Source organism: Pongo pygmaeus, chromosome 6 (assembly GCF_028885625.2).
Source record: "Pongo pygmaeus isolate AG05252 chromosome 6, NHGRI_mPonPyg2-v2.0_pri, whole genome shotgun sequence".
In the NCBI taxonomy this organism is placed as follows: domain Eukaryota; kingdom Metazoa; phylum Chordata; class Mammalia; order Primates; family Hominidae; genus Pongo; species Pongo pygmaeus.
In genome coordinates this window covers 134,222,342-134,243,282 of record NC_072379.2, presented here as the reverse complement: position 1 = coordinate 134,243,282, position 20,941 = coordinate 134,222,342, and the positions used below count along the sequence as shown (strand labels likewise).

General features: G+C 46.0%; 1 protein-coding gene across 1 annotated transcript in view; it reads left to right on the top strand.

Annotated features, from left to right (window-relative positions):
- LOC129041594 (solute carrier family 23 member 1-like) overlaps positions 1 to 19,806 on the top strand; it is a 41,150-nt gene extending 21,344 nt beyond the window's left edge. Inside the window, 7 exon segments of the mRNA XM_054497077.1 lie at positions 1,286 to 1,445; positions 12,290 to 12,471; positions 18,676 to 18,739; positions 18,911 to 19,075; positions 19,326 to 19,434; positions 19,532 to 19,650; positions 19,729 to 19,806. Coding sequence (XP_054353052.1) covers positions 1,286 to 1,445; positions 12,290 to 12,471; positions 18,676 to 18,739; positions 18,911 to 19,075; positions 19,326 to 19,434; positions 19,532 to 19,650; positions 19,729 to 19,806 — 877 coding nt within the window.
- Positions 19,807 to 20,941: the final 1,135 nt, after the last annotated feature.

Below are 20,941 nucleotides of genomic sequence, written 5' to 3'. Positions count from 1 at the left end.
CATCACTCATCCTAATGTTCAACAGGCCACAAAGTCCATTTCAGCAGCAAAACTCTTTCATAAACTATATTTTCTTCTCAAGAATCATCCTTTATGCTTTCTTCATGAAGCACTGATTCAAAAATACCCGTCTAGTATTCAGAAAAACTGCCTGGACTAGGTGGGCCACAGTGACAAATTCAGTCAAGATGCCACGGTCCCTCTGTCCCACCTTCCTACCCCCAAATTCTAATGTCCACAGCTGGCAGACTCGGGAAGCCTTGAGAGCCTCTGACCCTCTAGTAAGAGGGGTGGCTGGAGGTTGACTTACCAGGTTGCCTTGACCTCAGTGGGAAGGCAGGTGGGGCAAGCACTGCTAGAAGTTCTCACAGAGGCCAAAGTGAGAAACCCAGCAGGAGTGAGGAGGGCTGGGCTGGGAACATGCCCTGACGAAGGACATATCTTATTGCCCTGCGATAAGAAGGAGCCTGAAGGTCTTGGATTGCTCTTGGTTTCTGAAGACACAAAAGAATCTGGCAATCCAGATTTTAAGCTGTGTAGCTCTTGATAGAGGGAGAATTGATTGCTGGGCATTGCACATGTGGGAGCTCCGCTGTGGGCCTGGGGCCTGGGAAGGGTTCTCTGTGGCTGAGGTAGAGAATGGCATCCACTAGGTGTGTTCACTAAGCTCCATGCCATCCCCAGATTCTTTCTCAGGGCCTGACTCCTTCCTCCTGGGTTTGCATCTCCAGGCCCAGGTGTGGGCCTGGGTGCCTCCCTGCCTCCCTCTCCTCCCTGTCCAAAGTTTGACAGGGCTCATGGGTCTGCCTTGAACCTTGGTAGGATCTCTCTGCAACTGAGAACAGAGGGGTCATGGTTTGCTTCTAAATTGGGCTAGGCCAGGCACAGTGGCTCACGCCTGTAATCCCAGAACTTTGGGAGGCCAAGGGGGGTGGATCACCTGAGGTCAGGAGTTCGAGACTAGCCTGGCCAACATGGTGAAACCCCGTCTCTACTAAAAATACAAAAATTAGCTGAGCCTGGTGGTGAGTGCCTGTAATCCCAACTACTCGAGAGGCTGAGGCACGAGAATCACTTGAACCCAGGAGGCAGAGGTTGCAGTGAGCTGAGACTGTGCCATTGGACTCCAGCCTGGGAAACAAGAGAAAAACTCCATCTCAAAAAAAAAATACATAATAAATAAACAAATTGGGCTAGGACTTGGGATTGAAGGCCCTCCTTGGGGCCAGTGACAGGCCAGTGCTAGAGGACCTCATGGGTAACTGCATCCTTTCCCTCCCTCCAGGCTGCCCATTCCCCAGGGAGGTACGTTTGCTTTTGTGGTAACTTCTCTGGCCATGCTCTCCCTTCCCTCCTGGAATTGCCCTGAGTGGACACTCAGTGCCAGCCAGGTGAACATCAACTTTCCAGAATTCACTGAGAAATGGCAGAAGAGGATCCAAGAGGTAACAGAGCAAGGGGGATGGCTGGGAGCAGGAGAGGTGTCTGCAACAGAGACTCCTGAGTGCAGTCATTCATTCAATATTCATTATCCAACTTCCTGCCAGGCAAGATCCTGGACTTTAAGATACTGCGGTAGATGAGACAGAGAAGGATTCTGCCCTCACAGAGCTAACGTTCTAGTGGACATGTGTGGTAAGGTAGGGTGGAGAGAGAAAGACGCTAATAAGCAGTTGGAAAAGGCAAATTTCAGTGAGTTATAAGTGCAATGAAGAAAATAAAACAGAACGGTGAGCAAGAGAGGGACTGGGCTGCTCAATGGAAAGGATGGAGAGTGAAAATGGGTGTTCTTGGAAACACTCCTGCATATATCAAGGAGGAAGAGCTCAAGCATTCCTCCAGCCAGTCCCAGGTAGTAGAGAGGGCAGCGAGTAGTACTCCTGCTTTATATTAATTCACTAAACATCATTAGTTGAACATCTGGCAGGTTCCAAGCACTGTGTTGGGACTATAAAGAAGAGAGAGACACATCATGGGGGTAGTGGTGATGACGATGGTGGTGATGGTGGCGATGGTAGCAACAGATCGTGGTTACTGAGCACTTAGAGTTTTCCAGGCACTCTGCTACAAGTTCTTCATAGATGCACAAGTGCCATATTGATAAATGTCCGCAGTGGGCTCAGATTAATGGGAGAACCAACATGCCAGACTAGGGCTCAGCACCACTCTGTTAGTGGGCACTGCCAGCTTAGCTTGCCCATTTTGGAGAGTTGTGCCCCTGTGTTTATCCCACCATGAAGCATGACCCTTGCTAAACTTAATTGTCTCATCTGGGGAGAGGAAGTAGTGGCCTGGAGCAGGCTCTGAAAGTCAGCCATGTTCCAGGTTGGCTTATCTAAAGGGCCGAGAAGAAAGTCAGCACACTCAGGATTGTTGGCAGAGAGATCACCACAGGCTTAGGGACAGACCCCAGCATCCTCACCCAAAGTGGGCAGGTGGAGGGGTGGCCTGTGGGTGGGGTGCAGCTGTAGGTGGTACACTGTGAGAGAGTGGAGGTCACTTGAGATCTTTAGGGAGGCTTAACCATCTACTTCCCAGCTCAACCTGAAACACCTAGGGCCATGGCATCTGTGCATGGGCTGGCTTGGAGCTGTGCCTGGCACCACCTGCTCTGGAGCAAGGGTAGCATTACACAGCACAACGTGATGATGGGGCCCAGTCCAGTGTAGTTTGCTCAGGCATGAATACAGCCCCCATTTATTATCTTCTGTACTAACTCCCCATTATCACTGGGACTAGACCAAGGATGTTCCAGAACTTAGGCCTATGGACCTAGAGCACAGTGGGTTCCCTAGATACATCTGGGAGCCAAGCTAAGAAGCCTTAGACCAGGCAGCACCCATCCTACAGCCCACCTTGATCCATGTTGAGGGTCCTCATAGCCTCATTGCTTCAACAATTGCCATTCTCCCATATGGGAAATACAAAGGACAAACATGGAAGACGGGAAACAGCAGTAAGATTCCTATTCCTACCCACGTTTGACCAGTAAGAAGGAACAGAATCCACAAAACATCTCAGTGCCTAACAATGCTACTCTGTGCTTGATAATATTGCTCTAGTTTGTTTTTTCCCTCCTTGCTTCCAAAGTTTGAACTAGTACCTTTTAAAATAAACTTTTTTGTTTTTTGTTTTTGAGACAGAGTCTTGCTCTGTCACCCAGGCTGGAGTGCAGTGGTGCCATCTCAGCTCACTGTAACCTCCGCCTCCCGGGTTCAAACAATTTTCCTGCCTCAGCCTCCCGAGTAGCTTGGACTATAGGCATGTGCCACCAAGCCCAGCTAATTTTTTGTGTTTTTAGTAGAGACAAGGTTTTGCCATGTTGGCCAGGCTGGTCTCAAACTCCTGATCTCAGGTGATCCGCCCACCTCGGCCTCCCAAAGTGCTAGGATTACAGGGTGTGAGCCACTGCGCCCGGCCATAAAATAAACTTTTAATTTAAGTCTTACAAGCATAAAGCAAAGAACACAATACATTTTCAAAGTTGAACTGATCTATATAACTTAGCTCAAGAAATAGGCATTACCAACACCCCTTAAGCCCTATCATACCTTCTTCCAGTCACCCCTCCCATAACAGTAACCACTATCCCAACTTCTAACACCACAAATTAGTTTTGTCTGTTTGTGAACTTTGTGGAACCACACAGTACATATTCATTTGTGTCTGACTTCATTCGTTCAATATTATGTTTGCAAGATTCTTCCATATTGTTACGTGCAGTGGTAGATTATTCATACTCATTGCTGAATAATGTTTCATTATATAATGTTCCATTATATAAACCGACAGAGTTTATCAATTCTGTGTTATCCAAATTATGTGTTTAAGGGTGGTTTCCAGTTATTTGCTGTTGTAAATAGTGTTGCTATGAATATTTGTGTACTTGTGCTTAAGTGAACATATATATGTACATCCCCTGAATGTGTACTTAGGAGGAGCATTGGTTGGGTCATAGAATGTGTATATGTCCACCTTTAGTAAGCACTAATAAATACATTTCCAAAGCAGATCTTCCAGTTTACACTCCCACCAGCAGTGTGTGTGAGCTCCAGTTATTTTACATTCTCACAAACATTTTCTATCTTTTTTATTTTAGCCATCCTGGTGGTACATTTGTAGCATTTTAATGATGCTGTTGGGATGATTTAGAGTTAACTATAATTGTCCCTCCTCAACTTGTAGTTCTGCTTGACTTCCTTGGGTCATTTTTTTCCCTATGCTTACCACATTAACTGGTGACTGGAGTTAAATATCCTGATACAGACTTTGTCAGATATCACCATTTCCATGATTTTCATTTCACTGAATGTCATGCAAATCTTAATCTAACATAAAAGTTCAAGCAACAGACCATGCCCTAATGTGCCAGTGTCACGTTAGGAATTGGCTACGTTCACAACGGTCCCTCCTCCTTGCCCATCCAGCTCAGCCAAGTGTACTCTGGGCCCAGTTTTATCAAGACAATAACATCAAATGTGTTCCAGTTTGATAGAATCAACTCTGATGCCATCATCTCTCATCTAAGACTGAAGACATATCTACAAATATTGCTAAGAAATAATTTTACTAGCAACTTATTTTAAAGGTAAAGGGCAAAAGTAGCATCATTTGGTACAGCAGTATTTCTGGTGGCTCCAGTTCTTTCTGCTACCATCTTTTTTTCCTCCACTGGGATGCCTTAGCCCATTCCCTTGCTCCTATTAAAGGAGGAGTATTGGATTCCTTCTGTTATCCTTCAAATAGTGGGCAGCAAAAGTAACACTGTTAAACCTACTTCATGTGTCCTTCCCAAGGTACTTTCAAATGACTTAATAAGTATATTGTAACTGGGTCCTCTCCACTGGGTAGGGTGCATCTTGAAAATACCAGATTTTTCAATACAGCTCATAAATGCCTTCAGGGTTCCAACAAGTGAAATTAAATTAATTTGTATTATTCCTACTTTAGGGAACACAATCAAATCCCTAGTCCTGGAAAGGTTTCCTTATCTCTCCATTTCTCAACCTATCCCGTAGACAATGCTCTGCTATTGACTTGCTCTCATGCTCCTTCTACCCTGGAAAGCCAGGCCTCTGTGTCTTTCTCACCAACATTTTGTTCCTTCAAGCACACATTGCAATTTTTTTCAAAATTGTGCGGCTTTGTAGAAGTGATGTGAAATATGAAGAGGTAATTTGAGATTGTATTTCTTGGTCTACTCTTGCCCCGTTCATGCTGTGAAAAGTGATCCTTGAGCTGTTGATGTGTAAGTTGATATCATGTTGGTGGGTGATCTGGGCTGCCAGTCTTTTTATGGTACTCTGGGTCAGATCTTTAGTTGCAGAATGGGCAAAGCTCAAACCAGAAACATTGTCAATACCAGTTTTTAAAAAGTCTTTAGATTTCCCTTGCTCTGTGATATGTCCAGGATAGGCAGCCTGCCAGCTCTGTGATGGGCCATAAACCCTCAAAGTACATTCCCCCACCGAAGGCACATGAGCCCATTGCTGTTGGCAATCCGGACCGTCCTGGGTGACACAAGTGGCAACAGATGGAGGTGGGGATTATGTTGTTTGTGAGCGTGTGTCTTCATGGCTTGTGGCCCAAGGTGTCATCTTGTGGACTCTAGTGACTACATTCAAAGACATACTTCCCTGTTTTTAAGACTAAGGGGCATCAACATGAACAACCAGTCTCTAAAATTTAACCATGAAGTCCTGTCCCTTGAAAGGGAAGAAACGTAAATAGCGTTTTCTGTGATTCACTTGCCAGATCAGTTAGTTTATTAACTATGGCCCAGGAATCCATGGAATTACATATGGTATAATTGCTGGTAGGATTTGCGTGTGCACGGTTACCACGTCATACATACCTTGGTCCATTGGCCTGAGTTAGACTTGCCATACTTCTATCAGGGGCCTCTGTTGGCTGGACAGAATGTTGCATTCTTCTTGTTCCAGCCTTTCCCAGTTAATTGAGTTCCACCTTCAGAAAGATGCCAACTAGTGCTTTTGAATTCAAAGATTTGTACAATGGGGCCCAAGTCTCTGCTGCTGGATTTAGATTATACTGTGAGGTTATGGCTGCCCTAGGGGATGGGGACTAAATCACTTGCTTGTGGATCTTATGTATCTTTCCTGGGTAATTGTCTTTTCTTTTCCTGAATATGACTATTTCCCTGTAATCAACACATTTTGTTTATCAGGCCGTTCCTCATTTGAATGTCTTTCTGACATCACTCAAGACATGATTGACATCTCTGATTTAGACTTATTTGCTTATTCATGAGTGGTCTAACCCCAAACAATGCCCAGTGGTGGACTGCTTGGTAATGGTCTTTCAAAGGGAGAGTGGTTGAGTAGCTGCCTTGGGCCACATCTGCACCAAAAGCCCCATGGCAGTGCTGGACACCTGTCTTTTGCAGGGTCAGTCCTCATTCAGCGTAGACTCCATCATCAACACTTCCCGTAGCTCAGGAGCACTGTGCCTGTGAGGATGCAATAGACCAATCTGAGCCCTAACTTGTGAATTTCAGCTAGAACCTTCTGTTACTCTTCTCTACTTTCAACAACAGCCTTTTTTGCATGTGCCTGTACTCTGACATATAGTCCAAAAGTACACCCAGATGTAAGTAGACTCAATCACCTCATCAAATTCCTGTCCTTCCTTTTTATCTCAGGGTGGACCCAGAGTTAACAAGGCATTTCAAGCTTTAAAGAACTGTTCCAGGTAGCTCTAGACCAAGATGTACTTAAGGCCTTCACCTGTCAAGCTGGTGGGGCCTGGAGTTTTGCCAGGTTGGTTGTCCAATCTCAGAGTGGTATGTGCTGCACTACCTTTTCCAAATCAGGAAGTTCTTCAGTGAAGTCTATTCATATCATATCATCAATAGAATGAATCACAGCACACATGCGGTTTGTGGGCTTGTGGGATTTCTTGTTTTTGTTGCTTTTCGCTGTCCCCCGGGGAGCCTATACTTGGCTTTGGTAAATTCAAATTAAAACTGGGCATCTGCTCTGCTAGATTCCAGGGCAGGGTTTCCCTACACTCAGCCCCACTGAGAACTACGATTCCTTATGTAAGAATCTGTTGCCTTCCTACTTCCCAAGAAATAAGATCTGACAAGTTAATTCGTCTTTACTCCTAGTTAAGCCCTTATGCTGCTCAAATCCTTCCTGTGTTTTAATGCAATGTCTGCCTCTATCACTGCAATGGAACAACTAAAAAAACTTCAGTATGGCCGGGTGTGTTGGCTCATGCGTATAATCCCAGCACTTTGGGAGGCTGAGGCGGGCAGATCACCTGAGGTCAGGAGTTGGAGATCAGCCTGGCCAACATGATGAAACCCCATCTATACTAAAAATACAAAAATTAGCCAGGTGTGGTGGCGCACACCTGGAGTCCCAGCTACTCGGGAGGCTGAGACACGAGAATCACTTGAACCCGAGAGGCGAAGGTTGCAGTGAGCCGAGATTGTGCCGTTGCACTCCAGCCTGGGCAACAGAGCAAGACTCTGTCTAAAAATGCAAAAACAGAAAACTTCAGTGCATTTAGAAGAAGTTGCCTTGTGTTTTGAGGATAGTGGACAATAGTTATGGAAAGGAATGTTCCTGGGGCCTGAACGGTATCAGTAGTGAGAGTGGATGTTTAGGGATTTGGGTCATGCCCTGCCAGTACTGAGGACTAGATTCCAAGTGACTGAGGCATTCTTATTTTCTTTAATACATTTGCTGTTTACTTTTGTGCTTGTGTTATGTAGAGTCCTGTAAAGCAGGAATTTGTAAAATATGGCTCTTGGACCAAATCCAGTCTGTGACCTGTTTTTTTTTTTTCTTTTTTTAATGGCCCATGAACTAAGAATGTTTTTAAAGGTTGTTTTACAAAAAGATCGTGCATCAGAAACTACATGTGGCCTACAAATTCTAAAATATTTACTATCTGGCCTTTTACGGAAAAAGTTTGCCAATCATTGCTCTGAAACAGAGGGCCCAGGTCTAAGGGAGCAATCTTCACCCACACTGCCCCCAAGTGTCCAACACAGTGAGCCATAAACCTAGGGTCTTATCTGTGGTATTTTAGCGCCCTCTGCTGGGCCAATGTTTTTCACCAGTGCTGTAAACACGAGAAAGTTCTTGCTAATTTCAACTTCATCTTATTAATTGATGATTGATTGGTTTTATTCACCGAGTCAGCCTATTGGAAGGGAAGATACATTCCTCATGCTTCACTAAGTTATACTGATCCACACACATCTCAAGGCTTGAAACCACTGACGGTCAGCCGACCAATTGTACAGCACGATACTAGCCACAGATGAAAGTGACAGCAATATGGAACCAACAGGAACATCATTACTCCCTGGGATGCAAGAAGTAGTGGAGAGGGAAAAGTGAACGATGATTCTGTTTTGCGGGAATCGTGCTTGCAGAAAAAGTAGAAAGCCGTGGGAAGAAACGGCAAATTCGGTTTTCAACACCTTAGACCCATTTAAACGTCATCCTCCAGTATCAGGGTAGTTTGAGCTAACATAGAACCCACAAACATTACCAACACTTGAAAATGCTGGATGAACTGTTATTAAATCCAGAATCAAGTTCAAAACCAAGGAGGAAAACCTTACTTTCTAGAAACCAAGATGGGAATTATAGCCAGGATCATGGCGCTTATGATGGTTGGGTAAAGAATCAGACCCAGATATAGGACCGAAGGCTAGGAGCTTGGGTTGTAATGATCAGCTGGGATCTGGAAGAGCACCCACTTCAGTGAATGGGGGAATAATAATCCCACCATTCCAGGGAATAAACAAGGAAACTTTTATTCTTCCTAGAGGTCTGTGGGAAGTGATAGAATACGGAGTTGCATGAAAAATAAGGACTCCAACTCTACAACAGGTGAACACATATGAGTGTGGTGGAAAGATTTGCAAGCTCAGAAATTAAAGCTAAAACTGGTCCTGTCAATAAAATATCTGTGGTTCTCACAGAAGAAAATGTACAATTATTCTTTAGGGATATTTCCATATTCTAAGGCACATAAGACACGGGGAAAAAAAACAATGCCCCTGAAGAAGAGTTCACAGACATAAATTTTGTCATTTCACACCAGGTAATAATGTATTATGAGAGAGAATCAGTAGACTCAAGAGCTAATAGAACAATTTAAAAGATGATAGTAAGTCAATATGTTTAAAATAATTAAAGAGATTCAAGAAGCAATAGAAACCATAATCTAGAAGATAAAATGAAACAAGAACAAGGAAATTTGAACACAGAACCAAATAGAAGTTTAGTAATAAAAACAAAGTCACTGCAATTTAAAAATGCATTCAATGAGTTAAACAGCATTTAGACACAGCTAAAGAGATATTCATGAACTGAAAGATTATCTAAGGAAATAATCCAGAATGCAGCACTGAGAGATAAAAAGATGGGAAATGTGAAATGGAGGATGAGAAATATGAAGCAGAAGTTAAGAAACGTGAAGCTAGACTGAGAAGTCCAGCATGTTTCTAATACGAATTCCTGAAGGTGATAATGAGAAAATGGAAAAGTGATAGTATTAGAAGTGATATAATGGCTAATAATATTTTGGAACAGATGAAAAATATGAATATTCAGATTTTAAAAGCACATGTAGTCCCAAGTGTAATAAACAATTAAATCTACAATTAGATATATCATAATGAAACTGCAATACAAATACAAAGAGAAAAATCTTAAAAGTAATAAGAAAGAAAGAAATACCTACAAAAGAATAGCAATTGGACAGTTAGCAGCCTTCTCACTAGCAATGGTAGAGGCTGGAAGACAATGGAATATTTTCAAAATGCTAAGAGAAAATATTATCATCCTAGAATTCTATCCCACTGTAGAATCCCATATCAGGCAACAGTGATAGCAAAATAAAGACATTTTCAGGTAAACAAAGACTAAGAGTTTATCAGTCACAGACCCTTATTGAAATAATTATTAAAAGCTAAACTTCAGGAAAAAGGAAATGGAATTTCGAATGAAAGAGTGGTGGAAAAGAAGCTCTAAGTGAGCAGAGGAACATATGGGTAGAAAACACAGGTGGGTTAGTCAGCCTGGGCTGCCACAACAAAATACTATAGCTGGGTGCAGTGCCTGTATATGTCTGTAGTCCCAGCTACTTCGTAGTCTAAGGCTGGAAGATTGCTTGAGTCCAGGAGTTCGAGACCAGCCTGGGCAACATAGTGAGACCCTGTCTTTACAAAACAAAAACAAAAACCAACCATAGACTGGGTGGCTTGAACAACTGAAATTTATTTTTTCACAGTACTGGAGGCTGGAAGTCTGAGATCTGGATGCCAGCATGGTCAGCTTCTGAGGGGTGATCCTTTCCTGGCTTGCAGATGGCCACCTTCTAGCTGTGTCCTCACAAAGACTTTCCTTGGTACATGCAGAGAGAGAGAGGAGAGAAGACACAGAAAAATCTCTTCTCTTTATAAGGGTACTAAGCCCATCAAAGGGGCTTTTCCCTCATGTATTAGTCTGTTTTCATGCTGCTGATAAAGACATACCCAAGACTGGATAATTTATAAAGAAAAAGAAGTTTAATGGACTCACACAGTTCCAGGTGGCTGGGGAAGCCTCACAACCATGGCGGAAGGTGCAAGGCATGTCTTACATGGCAGCAGACAAGAGAGAATGAGAGAGTGAAAAGGGAAACTCCTTATAAAATCATCAGATCTTGTGAGACTTATTTACTACCATGAGAACAGTATGGGGGAAACCACCCCCATGATTCGGTTCTCCCACCAGGTCCCTCCCACAACATGTGAGAATTATAGGAGCTATAATTCAAGATGAGATTTGTGTGGGGACACAGTCAAACCATATCACTTTATGACCTCATCTAAACCTAGTTTCTTCCCAAAGGCTCCATCTTCAAACACCATCATATGAATTTTGAGGGAACACAAACGTTTACTTCACAGTACTAGGTAAATCTAAATAAGCACTAATCGTAGGAAAATATAATAAAAACAATAATGAGCAATGGCAGTGGAAAAATAAACAAATATTTGACAACAATAGCAGAATGGTGGTAGAAGTTCAAGTTTTCTAAGGTCATTGTACTATTTGATGGGAGACTAGACATTTTATTTACCCATGGACATTGTTAAGTGAACAATTCACATTAAAAAGTTGTGAGCAACTTCTAAAAGAATAAAATAACAAGTCGAACATCCAAACAAGTAAAATAAAAAGGGGAAATAAAGCAAACTTAATCCAGCAGATAAGTTGGCAAATTGCAGCCCAGGAGCCAGATCTGGCCCATCACCTCCTTTAGAGCAGACAGCCCACGACTAAGCATGGTTTTATATTTTAAGTGGTTAAAAAAAATCAAAAGAAGAACATTTCATGACACATCAGAATTATCTGAAATTCAAATGTCAGTGTCTATAAGTGAAGTTTTATTGGAACACAGCTACACTCATTTTTTCACATCTTGTCTGGAAAAGTTGTGACAGAGCCCGTATGGGCATAAAGCCGAAAATATTCACTTTTTTGGTCCTTTACAGAAAAAGTTTGCAAAGCCGGGCATGGTGACTCATGCCTGCAATCCCAGCACTTTGGGAGGGCGAGGCGGGCAGATCACGAGGTCAGGAGTTCAAGACCAGCCTGACCAACATAGTGAAACCCTGTCTCTACTAAAAATACAAAAAAATTAGCTGGGCGTGGTGGCGCGCACCTGTTATCTCAGTTATTCAGGGACTGAGGCAGGAGAATCGCTTGAACCTGGGAGGCGGAGGTTGCAGTGAGCTGAGATCGTGCCACTGCACTTCACCCTGGGTGACAGAGTGAGATTCCGTCAAAACAAACAAACAAAACAAAACAAAACAAAAGAAACCCAGAAAGTTTGCCAACCTCTGCAATAGAAACTAGGGAAACAAAAATGCTGCAGCAAGATGTTCAATACACGACCGAGTGTGCTAGTGTTGGGAGTCGCCAACATCATCATCATTGTGACTACAATCAAGAATTAATTTCGAAGCCTATTTCCTGAAAAGCTTTGTTAAGCGAAAAAGTCCAACATGCAGTTGGAAATACAGACTGGAGGGAGGAGGGAAATCAGAGCTCTCCTTCTCTCAGTTCCTTTGGGGTCCAGCTTTGCCCCTGCACTGCCTAGGAACCGCCTAGGGGTCACCAGATTTCACCATGGGCTGCAGCACCCGGAACTGTCACGGTGGCCTGGGCCGCGCCGAGGGGCTGCAGCCTCCGGGACTGTCACGGTGGCCTGGGCCGCGCTGAGGCCCACAGTCCTGAGCACATCTCCCCTTCAGTTGCAGGGTGCCATCATGGTCACTCCCTGTGTCCAGATGCTGGTGGGCTTCTCAGGCCTGATTGGCTTTCTCGTGGGTTTCATCTGCTCCTTGGCCGTTGCTCCAACTAACTCCCCAGTGGCCCTGCCCCTCTTTGATCCTGCAGGCAATAATGCCGGGATCCAGTGGGGGATTTCTGCCATGTAAGTGCTCCCTGGAGAGGGAATCCCATGTACGTTCTCTTTGGTGGAGAGTCACCCAGAAAAAATAACGGAGGGCCTGGATATTGGTAAACTCTTGTGGTTTACAAAGACTTTCATGAGTGTTATCAAACCTTAAAAAGCATCAAAGTTGTTACCTATAATTCATCATGACTGCTGATTATTATTATCCTATTTGTATTCACAATGAGGCGGAGGTTTCAGTGAGGAGAGACTGCGCTGCTGCGCTCCAGCCTGGGCAACAAGAACAAAACTCCATCTCAAAAAAAAAAAAAAGAAAAAGAAAAAAAAAGAAAGGAAAACAGATTCACAGGTGTTGGGAAAAGCTGGGTGTTGGGAGAAGCTGAGGCAGGGCTTGCATGTCTGACATAATGTGAAAGAGTCTTGGAACATGTCCGGGATCCAGGGTCTAAAACCCCTTGTGGCCTTTGGAACACCAAGCTCTGTGCTAAAGGGTGGAAGGCTACCCTGACACACCATAATCTAATCCTAGGGCATAAAATCCCTCGTGGCTTGGGAATCCAGGGCTTGTGGCTCTAGAATGTGTCTAGACTTGCTGACTCCTTGCTCTCCCGGGATCAATTGTATCTTGAGTTAAAATAACCTGCTCTCCATTATCTCAAGTAGCAGAGCAAATGCTAAACCATCACAGCTGTAAATCATGGGCTTAATGCAACGTGCCCTTTCAACCTCCACATTCTCACCACCTGTTTCTTTGTTGGATTACCAATAAATAGCATGGGCTCCCAGAGCTCAGGGCCTTCACAGCTTCCACAATTGCGATGGCCCCTTGGTCCCACTTGTCTCTCTCAAACTGTCTTTTCTCAATCCTTTGGCTCTGCCAGACTTTGTCGGCCTCACGACTGGGTCTTGGGTCTGATCACCCCAACAACAGGTTTGGGGAGAAGGGCGTGGGCCTCTGTAAGGGGCTATGATTTTGTCTTTCACATCTGGCCTTCTTTGCTTGTGGCGATTCCACAGGCAGAAATTCGATACTGGCCCTGGCAGAGCTCTTTGGTGGCTTTCTGAAGTGTAGCGGGGAGTTTCATTACCTCTGACCCAGCCCTGCATCTGAGCTCCAACCCTGAATATTCAAGTGTGTCCCAACCATCCCTGCCTGATGTCCTAAGGGCACCTCACCCTCAGTGGCCTCTGTGAAGCTCAGCCCGTGCCCCCTTCCTGACTGCTTCTGCGATCCTTGTCTTACTGGGCCGACCCAGTCACCCACGTTATCTGTAGCTTCTTGCTGTTCTGCACCCTCACTGGTGGGTTCTATTTTCTCAACACCCCCACTTCCTTCCTGTCCTCTTTTCTCCATTTCCAGGCCCATGGCTTCATCATTGCACTTGGACGTGCAGTGACCTCTTACATTCTCTCTTTCCAGGATCTTGCCCATGTCTTTCTACCACCTGGCTACCCAAGGATCTTTCTAGAACCTAATTCTGATGAGATTAGTCTCTGCTTAAAATCTCTTCATGGCTCTCCATTTTTTCACAGGAAAGCTCCGTAAGGTCAGCAGGAATTCTTCAGGATGGAGCTTTCTAAGGTGACACAAAATGATGGTGTCTAATCACATTGCTTTCCATATATCTCAGTGGACCTCTGCAGTTCCCAGCACAAGTCCTGTGAGCTTTGGAACAATACAGACCCTCCCTGCTGCCCACACTCCACCTTGCATTTTCTTTTTTCTTTTATTATTATTAGTATTATTTTTGAGATGGAGTCTCCCTCTGTCCCCAGGCTGGAGTGCAGTGGCACAATCCTGGCTCACTGCAACCTCCACCTCCCAGATTCAGCGATTCTCCTGCCTCAGCCTCCTGAGTAGCTGGGATTACAAGTGTCCATCACCACGCCTGGATGATTTTTGTATTTTTAATAGAGATGGGGTTTCACCATGTTGTCCAGGCTGGTCTCGAACTCCTGACCTCAGGTGATCTGCCTGCCTTGGCCTCCCAAAGTGCTGGGATTACAGGCGTGAGCCACCGTGCCCTCCTTGCATTTTCTTATAGCTCCATCAGTGGTTCTGACATGCAGCCTGGTAGCATCGTGTCTTTCTATTATCAGATCTGCCCACCTCTGTCCTCCTGCATGCCTCTGGCACAAAGCTATAGTTGATATCTGTGAGCAAATAGCTGAGCCAGCATCTACCCCAAAAGCAGATTCTACATTCTGTGACACCATGGACTCTTTGATACTTGTCCAAGGTTTCAAAGCCTTTAGCGCAGGCGAGGGGAACGTTTTCCACAGGAGGACCACTGAACCACGCTGAAACATAGCTGGAGATGAACAAATAAGTATAAAGCAGCAAATATTTTTTTTCCTGCTAAAGGGAGTGTATTTCATGCAGAACATAAAACTATATTCAATATACAGAACAAACATTTATTTGATGTATTATCTCTAAAATAAGGCCCTTAAAGGAGAGGAAAGAAAGAAAGATACATAGACACAGCAGGCTACAAATCAATTAGAAGGCTTAGATTAACCCTGAAAGAGGCACCAGGGCAAAGACCACTTCATTTATGGACTCACACCTCCCCCTCGTGGCCTTTTAAGGCACTGCTTCGTGTTGCATCTTTGCAAGAATGAGCTCTGGCCACTTGGTTGTCCACGTGAGTAGGGGGACGTCAGGCCAAAGACCAGAGATCTCCTGCCACTTCTCTGGGGTACCACAGCTCCCTACCCAAAAGTCAGTTCTGAGGCCAGAAGAGGCCCAGGGCTGCATGATAAGTGGAATTGGCGGGTGACTGCAGTCTTTATGAGACCATCCGCAGATCCAGAGGGCGTTGGTTGATCCTCACAAATTGTTCTCATAGTTAATTGTTAGGGTTGTAAACAAAACAAAATGTTCTTTTGATGAGGTAAGAATTTTTTTTTTTTTAATTTGAGATGGAGTCACTTTTGCCACCCAGGTGGGAGTGCAGTGGCGCTATCTCGGCTCACTGCAATCTCTGCCTCTCCGGTTGAAGCGATTCTCCTGCCTCAGCCTCCGAGTAGCTGGGAATACAGGCGTGTGCTACCACACCTAGTTAATTTTTGTATTTTTAGTAGAGATGGGGTTTCACCATGTTGGCCAGGCTGGTCTTGAACTCCTGAGCTCAGGCAATATGCCTGTCTTGGCCTCCCAAAGTGCCGGGATTACAGGTGTGAGTCACCTTGCCCTGCTTAGAGTTTTTTTTTTTTAATTTAATTGCCATAAAAGACATATAATATAAAATTTACCATCATAACCGTGTTAAAGTGTACAGCTCAGTACTGTCAAGTATGTTCACATTGTTGTACCACAGATCTCCAGAACTTTTTCATCTCACAAATTTGAAGCTGTATTAGAATGTCTTTGCAGGGGTCCCCAACTCCCAGGCTGCAGAGCAGTATTGGTCTGTGGCCTGTTAGAAACTGGGCTGCACAGCAGAAGGTGAGTGGTGGGTAAGCCAGCATGACCTCCTGAGCTCCACCTCCTGTCAGATCAGCGGCAGCATTTGATTCTCATGGGAGCGTGAACCCTTTTGTGAACTGCACATTCAAGGGATCTAGGTTACGTGCTCCTTATGAAAATCTAATGCCTGATGATCTGAGGTGGAACAGTTTCATTCTGAAACCATCCCGCACCCCAGCTGGTCTGTGGAAAAGTTGTCTTCCATGAAACCTGCCCCTGGTGCCAAAAAGGTTGGGGACCACTGTTTTAAATGCTGGGAGTAGACACAAATGGATGAGAAACAGATTCAAGAACTATCTAAATCATCCGCTGTGGCCGGGCACTGTGGCTTACACCTGTAATCCCAGCACTTTGGGAGGCTGAGGCAGGAGGATTGCTTGAGGCTGAGCCCAGGAGTTCAAGACCAGAATGGGACCTTATCTCTACAATTTTTGTTTTTAATTAGCCAGGCATGGTGGCACATGCCTATAGTCCCAGCTACTCAGGAGGCTTAGGCAGGAGGATCACTTGAGCACTGGAGGTAGAGGCTGCAGTGAGCCATGATCATGTCTCTGCACTCCAGCCTGGATGACAGAGTGAGACCTTGCCTCAAAAAAAAAAAAAAAATCATCCATTGACAATAGAGTCATGATAAGATATTCAGACAAGAACATTTACAAACAGCCCTAACTTTGAAGAATGATACCAAGTGTCTCAAAGTCAGGAGTATTTTTTTAAGACTTAAATTTTTAGAGCCACTACACTCCAGCCTGGGCAACAGAGTGGGACTCCATCTCAAAATAAATAAGTAAACAATAATGAAACATTTTACAGAGGGAGCTTTAGAAATGCAAATCTCATTATGTCACTAACTTGCTTAAAACCCCTCTACCAAGGTTTCTCTCATCTTTGGATTTTTTATTTTTAATACGCATAACATAAAATTTACCATCTTAACCATGTCTGAGTGTATAGTTGGGAAGTGTTAAGTACATGTATATTGTTATGCAACCATCATCACCATATATCCTGTAAACTCTTTTCATCTTGAAAAATTAGAACTCTGTCCCCATTAAACAACAACTTCCCATTTCTCCCTCCTCTGGCTTCTAGCAACCACCATTCTCCTTTTGGTGAATTTGACTACTCAGGGTACCTCATATTTTGTGACTGGCTCATTTCACTTAGCATAATGTCTTCAAGGTTCATCCATGCTGTAATGTGTACTAGAATTTCCTTCCTTTTTCTAGGCTGAATAATATTCCATGGTAGGAATATGCCATGTTTTGCTTATGCCTTCCCTTTGGATTTTATTCTGACTCCTTTCCATAGCCCCCAAGGCCCTGCGGGACATCCCATCTCCTCCCCCTCTCCCTGTGTCACTGGGCCCCAGGCACAATGATTTTCCTTTTGCTCTCAAACCACCCAAGCTCCTCCCACCACAGAGTCTGCATTTGCTGTTTCCTCTCTAGAATTCTCTTCTACCAAATCTTCATGTCCGTGACTCCTTCTCTTCCTTTGGGTCTCAGCCAAACTCTCACCTCCTGGGGAGGCCTTTTCTGATTGCCCTCCAAAGAGCCTCCCATCCCAGCCACCCCCTGCCCTGTGACTTCATTATGGAAGACCGATTACTATCAGAAATTGTCTTCCTTCTTTATTAGCCTGGCTGTTTGGTATCTGTCTCTTCCGAAGATAATAGTAGCTCCACTGACAAAGTCACAGACAACATGGATATGGAATAGATATGGTGTAAATCAGGCACCCTGTCCGTGAACTCATAATGCTGTTTACAAAACCTGGAGGGGCCGGGTGCAGTGGCTCATGCCTGTAATTGCAGCACTTTGGGAGGCTGAGGTGGGCTGATCACATGAGACCAGGAGTTCGAGACCAGCCTGGCCAACATGGTGAAACCCTATCTGTACTAAAAATACAAAAATTAGCCAGGCATGGTGGCACATGACTGTAATCCCAGGTACTCGGGAGGCTAAGGCATGAGTATCCCTTGAACCTGGGTGGTGGAGGTTGCAGTGAGCCAAGATGGCACCACTGTACTCCAGCCTGGGTGACAGATCAAGACTCTATCTCTGGAAAAGAAAAGACAAGAAAAAAAATAAAAACAAACCTCAGGGTAGTAATTGCCAGGCTGGACACAGGAGACCTGGTGTTATGCAAGCGTGACTACCCTGTGGCCTTGGGCCCCTTGCTCCCTCTCTTTGGGCCTTAATTTTCTCTTCTGTAAAATGAGAGGTTTGAACAAGGCACCCTCCAGGTTTCCGTCCTGCTCTGGCCCTCTATGATATATTAAACGTGTGCGTATCAGGTGCGTGTGGCCACAGGAGTGTTGTGGTCAAGGTGCGGCTATAGGAGGTAAAATGAGCAAGATTTCTGTCTTTGGGGAATAGATCTGGTGGGGAAATAGAAACACATGATCTGAGTGGATTAACAGCATGAACCACCCGCAGAGATGTAGCATCATACAAGAGAACTTTACACCTCTATCCCTTGCAAAAAACCTCTGCCCTTTATTGAGCACCGACTATGCTCAGTGCTTACTATTGTAAGCACTTCACCTACATGACATGACTTAGCCTTGTGAAGTGGGTGTTATTAATCCCCATGGCTCACGTGGAGGCTGACATTCAGAGAGATTAGGTAACGTGCCCAAAGTCACAGAGCTAGTTAGAGGTGGAGCTGGGATCGGCTTTCAAACCTCCATTCTGAAGTGCTGGGCCACTCTTCCTTGGTGAGCAATCCCTCGCCTTGCTGTCCAGGCTTCCTAGGGGGGAGGAATCAGAGCCAGGACTTGAAGACATGAGAGCAGACAGAAGTGATGAGGTGAGGGCACAGGCCGGGTGCCCAGCTCACACCTTCATCCTTTCCCAAACCCCATTTGGGAGCAGAGGGAGTGGTGTGGGATGAGGTGGTGCTGCTCCTGCAGTGGGCAGAGGCCTCGGGGGGCACCTGGCCTGACTGGTGCTCATCACTCCCCGGCCCTGGCTGCTGCAGGTGGGGAGCAGGACAGTGATTGTCACCGCAGGCTGCGTGCTGCTCCTGATGGGCGCATTTGGGAAGATCGGGGTTGCGTTTGCCACCATCCCTACCCCTGTGATTGGAGGCATGTCCCTGGTGATGTTTGGGGTCATCACTGCTGTGGGGATCTCCAATCTGCAGGTGAGGCGAGCGAGGTGCTCTTGGGAAGACAGCAGCAGTGCCTCTCCTGAGAGTAGCTGGTGGGACTAAGATGGATGGGACTGAGGTGGATGGGGCTGGGGCAGGGGAGGAGGAGAAGGAAGTCCTGGGTCCCAGAAACCACACTGGCCCCTAAATGGAGCAAAGAAACAGCCAGAAGCATCCAGACTTCTGCAAACCGGCAGTGAAGGTGCTGATGGCCCCGCCTGCCTCTAGGTCCTATCTCCCGCAGTATGTGGACATGAACTCGTCCAGGAGCCTCTTCGCCTTTGGCTTCTCCATCTACTGTGGGCTCACCATTCCCAACCGGGTGAGCAAGAACCCCGAGATGCTCCAGACAGGTGACTGTTCCCTGCCCTCTGGACTGTCTCTGCTCCAGGGGCAGAGCCAGCGCGGCCCCCGGTCCCCACGGATGTGTCGCTTTTGTCTCCACTCCAGGGGTTCTCCAGCTGGACCAGGTTGTTCAGATGCTGCTGACCATGGGCATGTTTGTCGGTGGATTTCTGAGTTTTCTTCTAGATGACACCATCCCTGGTATGACTCACCTCGCCCCTGAGGTAGGGCAGGGTAGGGCAGGGGTAAACATGGGGCCGCTGGCTCTAAGGTGACAGGACTGGCTCTCTTCTTCTCTAAAGAGGCAGAGGGTCCTGCTGGCCTCTCCATCCCCTCCCGCTCTGGGCCCGCTCAACCAGGCTGGTGTTCGGGAGCAGTAAGGGGTACCCCCACTCCTTCTGCCCCTCCTCTACATCCCTGCCACTCCAGGCTCATCCAGCTCAGGGAACTGTGGCCCAGTGTTGTCTACCCAAGCAGGAGGAAAGCTGAACGCATAGCCAGCAGTCCTCTGTGGTGTCACCACACACTGCTGTCCCTTGCTCTGTCCACACATGTCCCTTGGCCCTGCCTTCCCACTGCTCTTCAGCCTCCCCTTCAGGAGTCATGGGGTGGGGACTGAAGAGCCCTTCCAGGTAGGCAAGGGGGTAGCGGGCCAAGGAGGCTAAGTCCAGGTGTGGCAGGACTGGACGTAGCCTGCTCAGACCCTAGACTACTTGTCTACCAGAGTAGACTGCAGGCTGCTGGGAAGTTGAGCTCACCATTGCTTTGGGCTTCTCCAGAATCTTCCATTATTTCTGTAGGGGACTCAATCTGGATTTCTTTTTTTTTTTTTTTTTGAGACAGGGTCTCACTCAGTCACCCAGGTTGGGGTACAGTGATATGACCACAGCTCACTGCTCCTGGGCTCCCTGACTAATTTTTAATGGACTCTGGGTCCTACTAGCAAGAAAAAATATCTATGCCCTCCTTCAACACCTCCTCTCCCACCAAGAGCTCTCTCCTGGCTTGGCCAAACCCTCTCCTCGGGGAGAAAGAGGAGGAGACATGTTGCTGTGGGGATGGGGGAAGGGGGAACATCTGCGATTGTTCCAGGAGCCCCTTCTAGCAGGGTCTCCTCTGCCCTTCATACCAGCCATTCACCCATTGCTGCTTGGCATTGGGTGGGGGAGTCAGTCCCTGTAACCTACTTTCCAAGGCTTGGTGATTTTCCGTCTCCCATCAGAATGGGCGGGAAGGGTGTGTGTGCTCGGAGAGGGGAAAGTGTGTATATTCTTGTGTGTTAGCAGTGGGGGCCCACCAAGTGCAACATCTGTAACTAAGCAGATCTAAAAGCTACGCATCCTGGCTCTCAGGGAGGGAACACATCAGGAGTGCGGACCCCATGGAGATGGGTGTGTATGGGGAGGCAGGGCTGGGAAGGGCACAGATGCTCTCACCGTGGTCTCAGACTTCTTCCTTTCCCTCCCAGAGCTCCTTCAATAAAACCTTCAAATAGCCTTTCATGCCGAGTGGCCT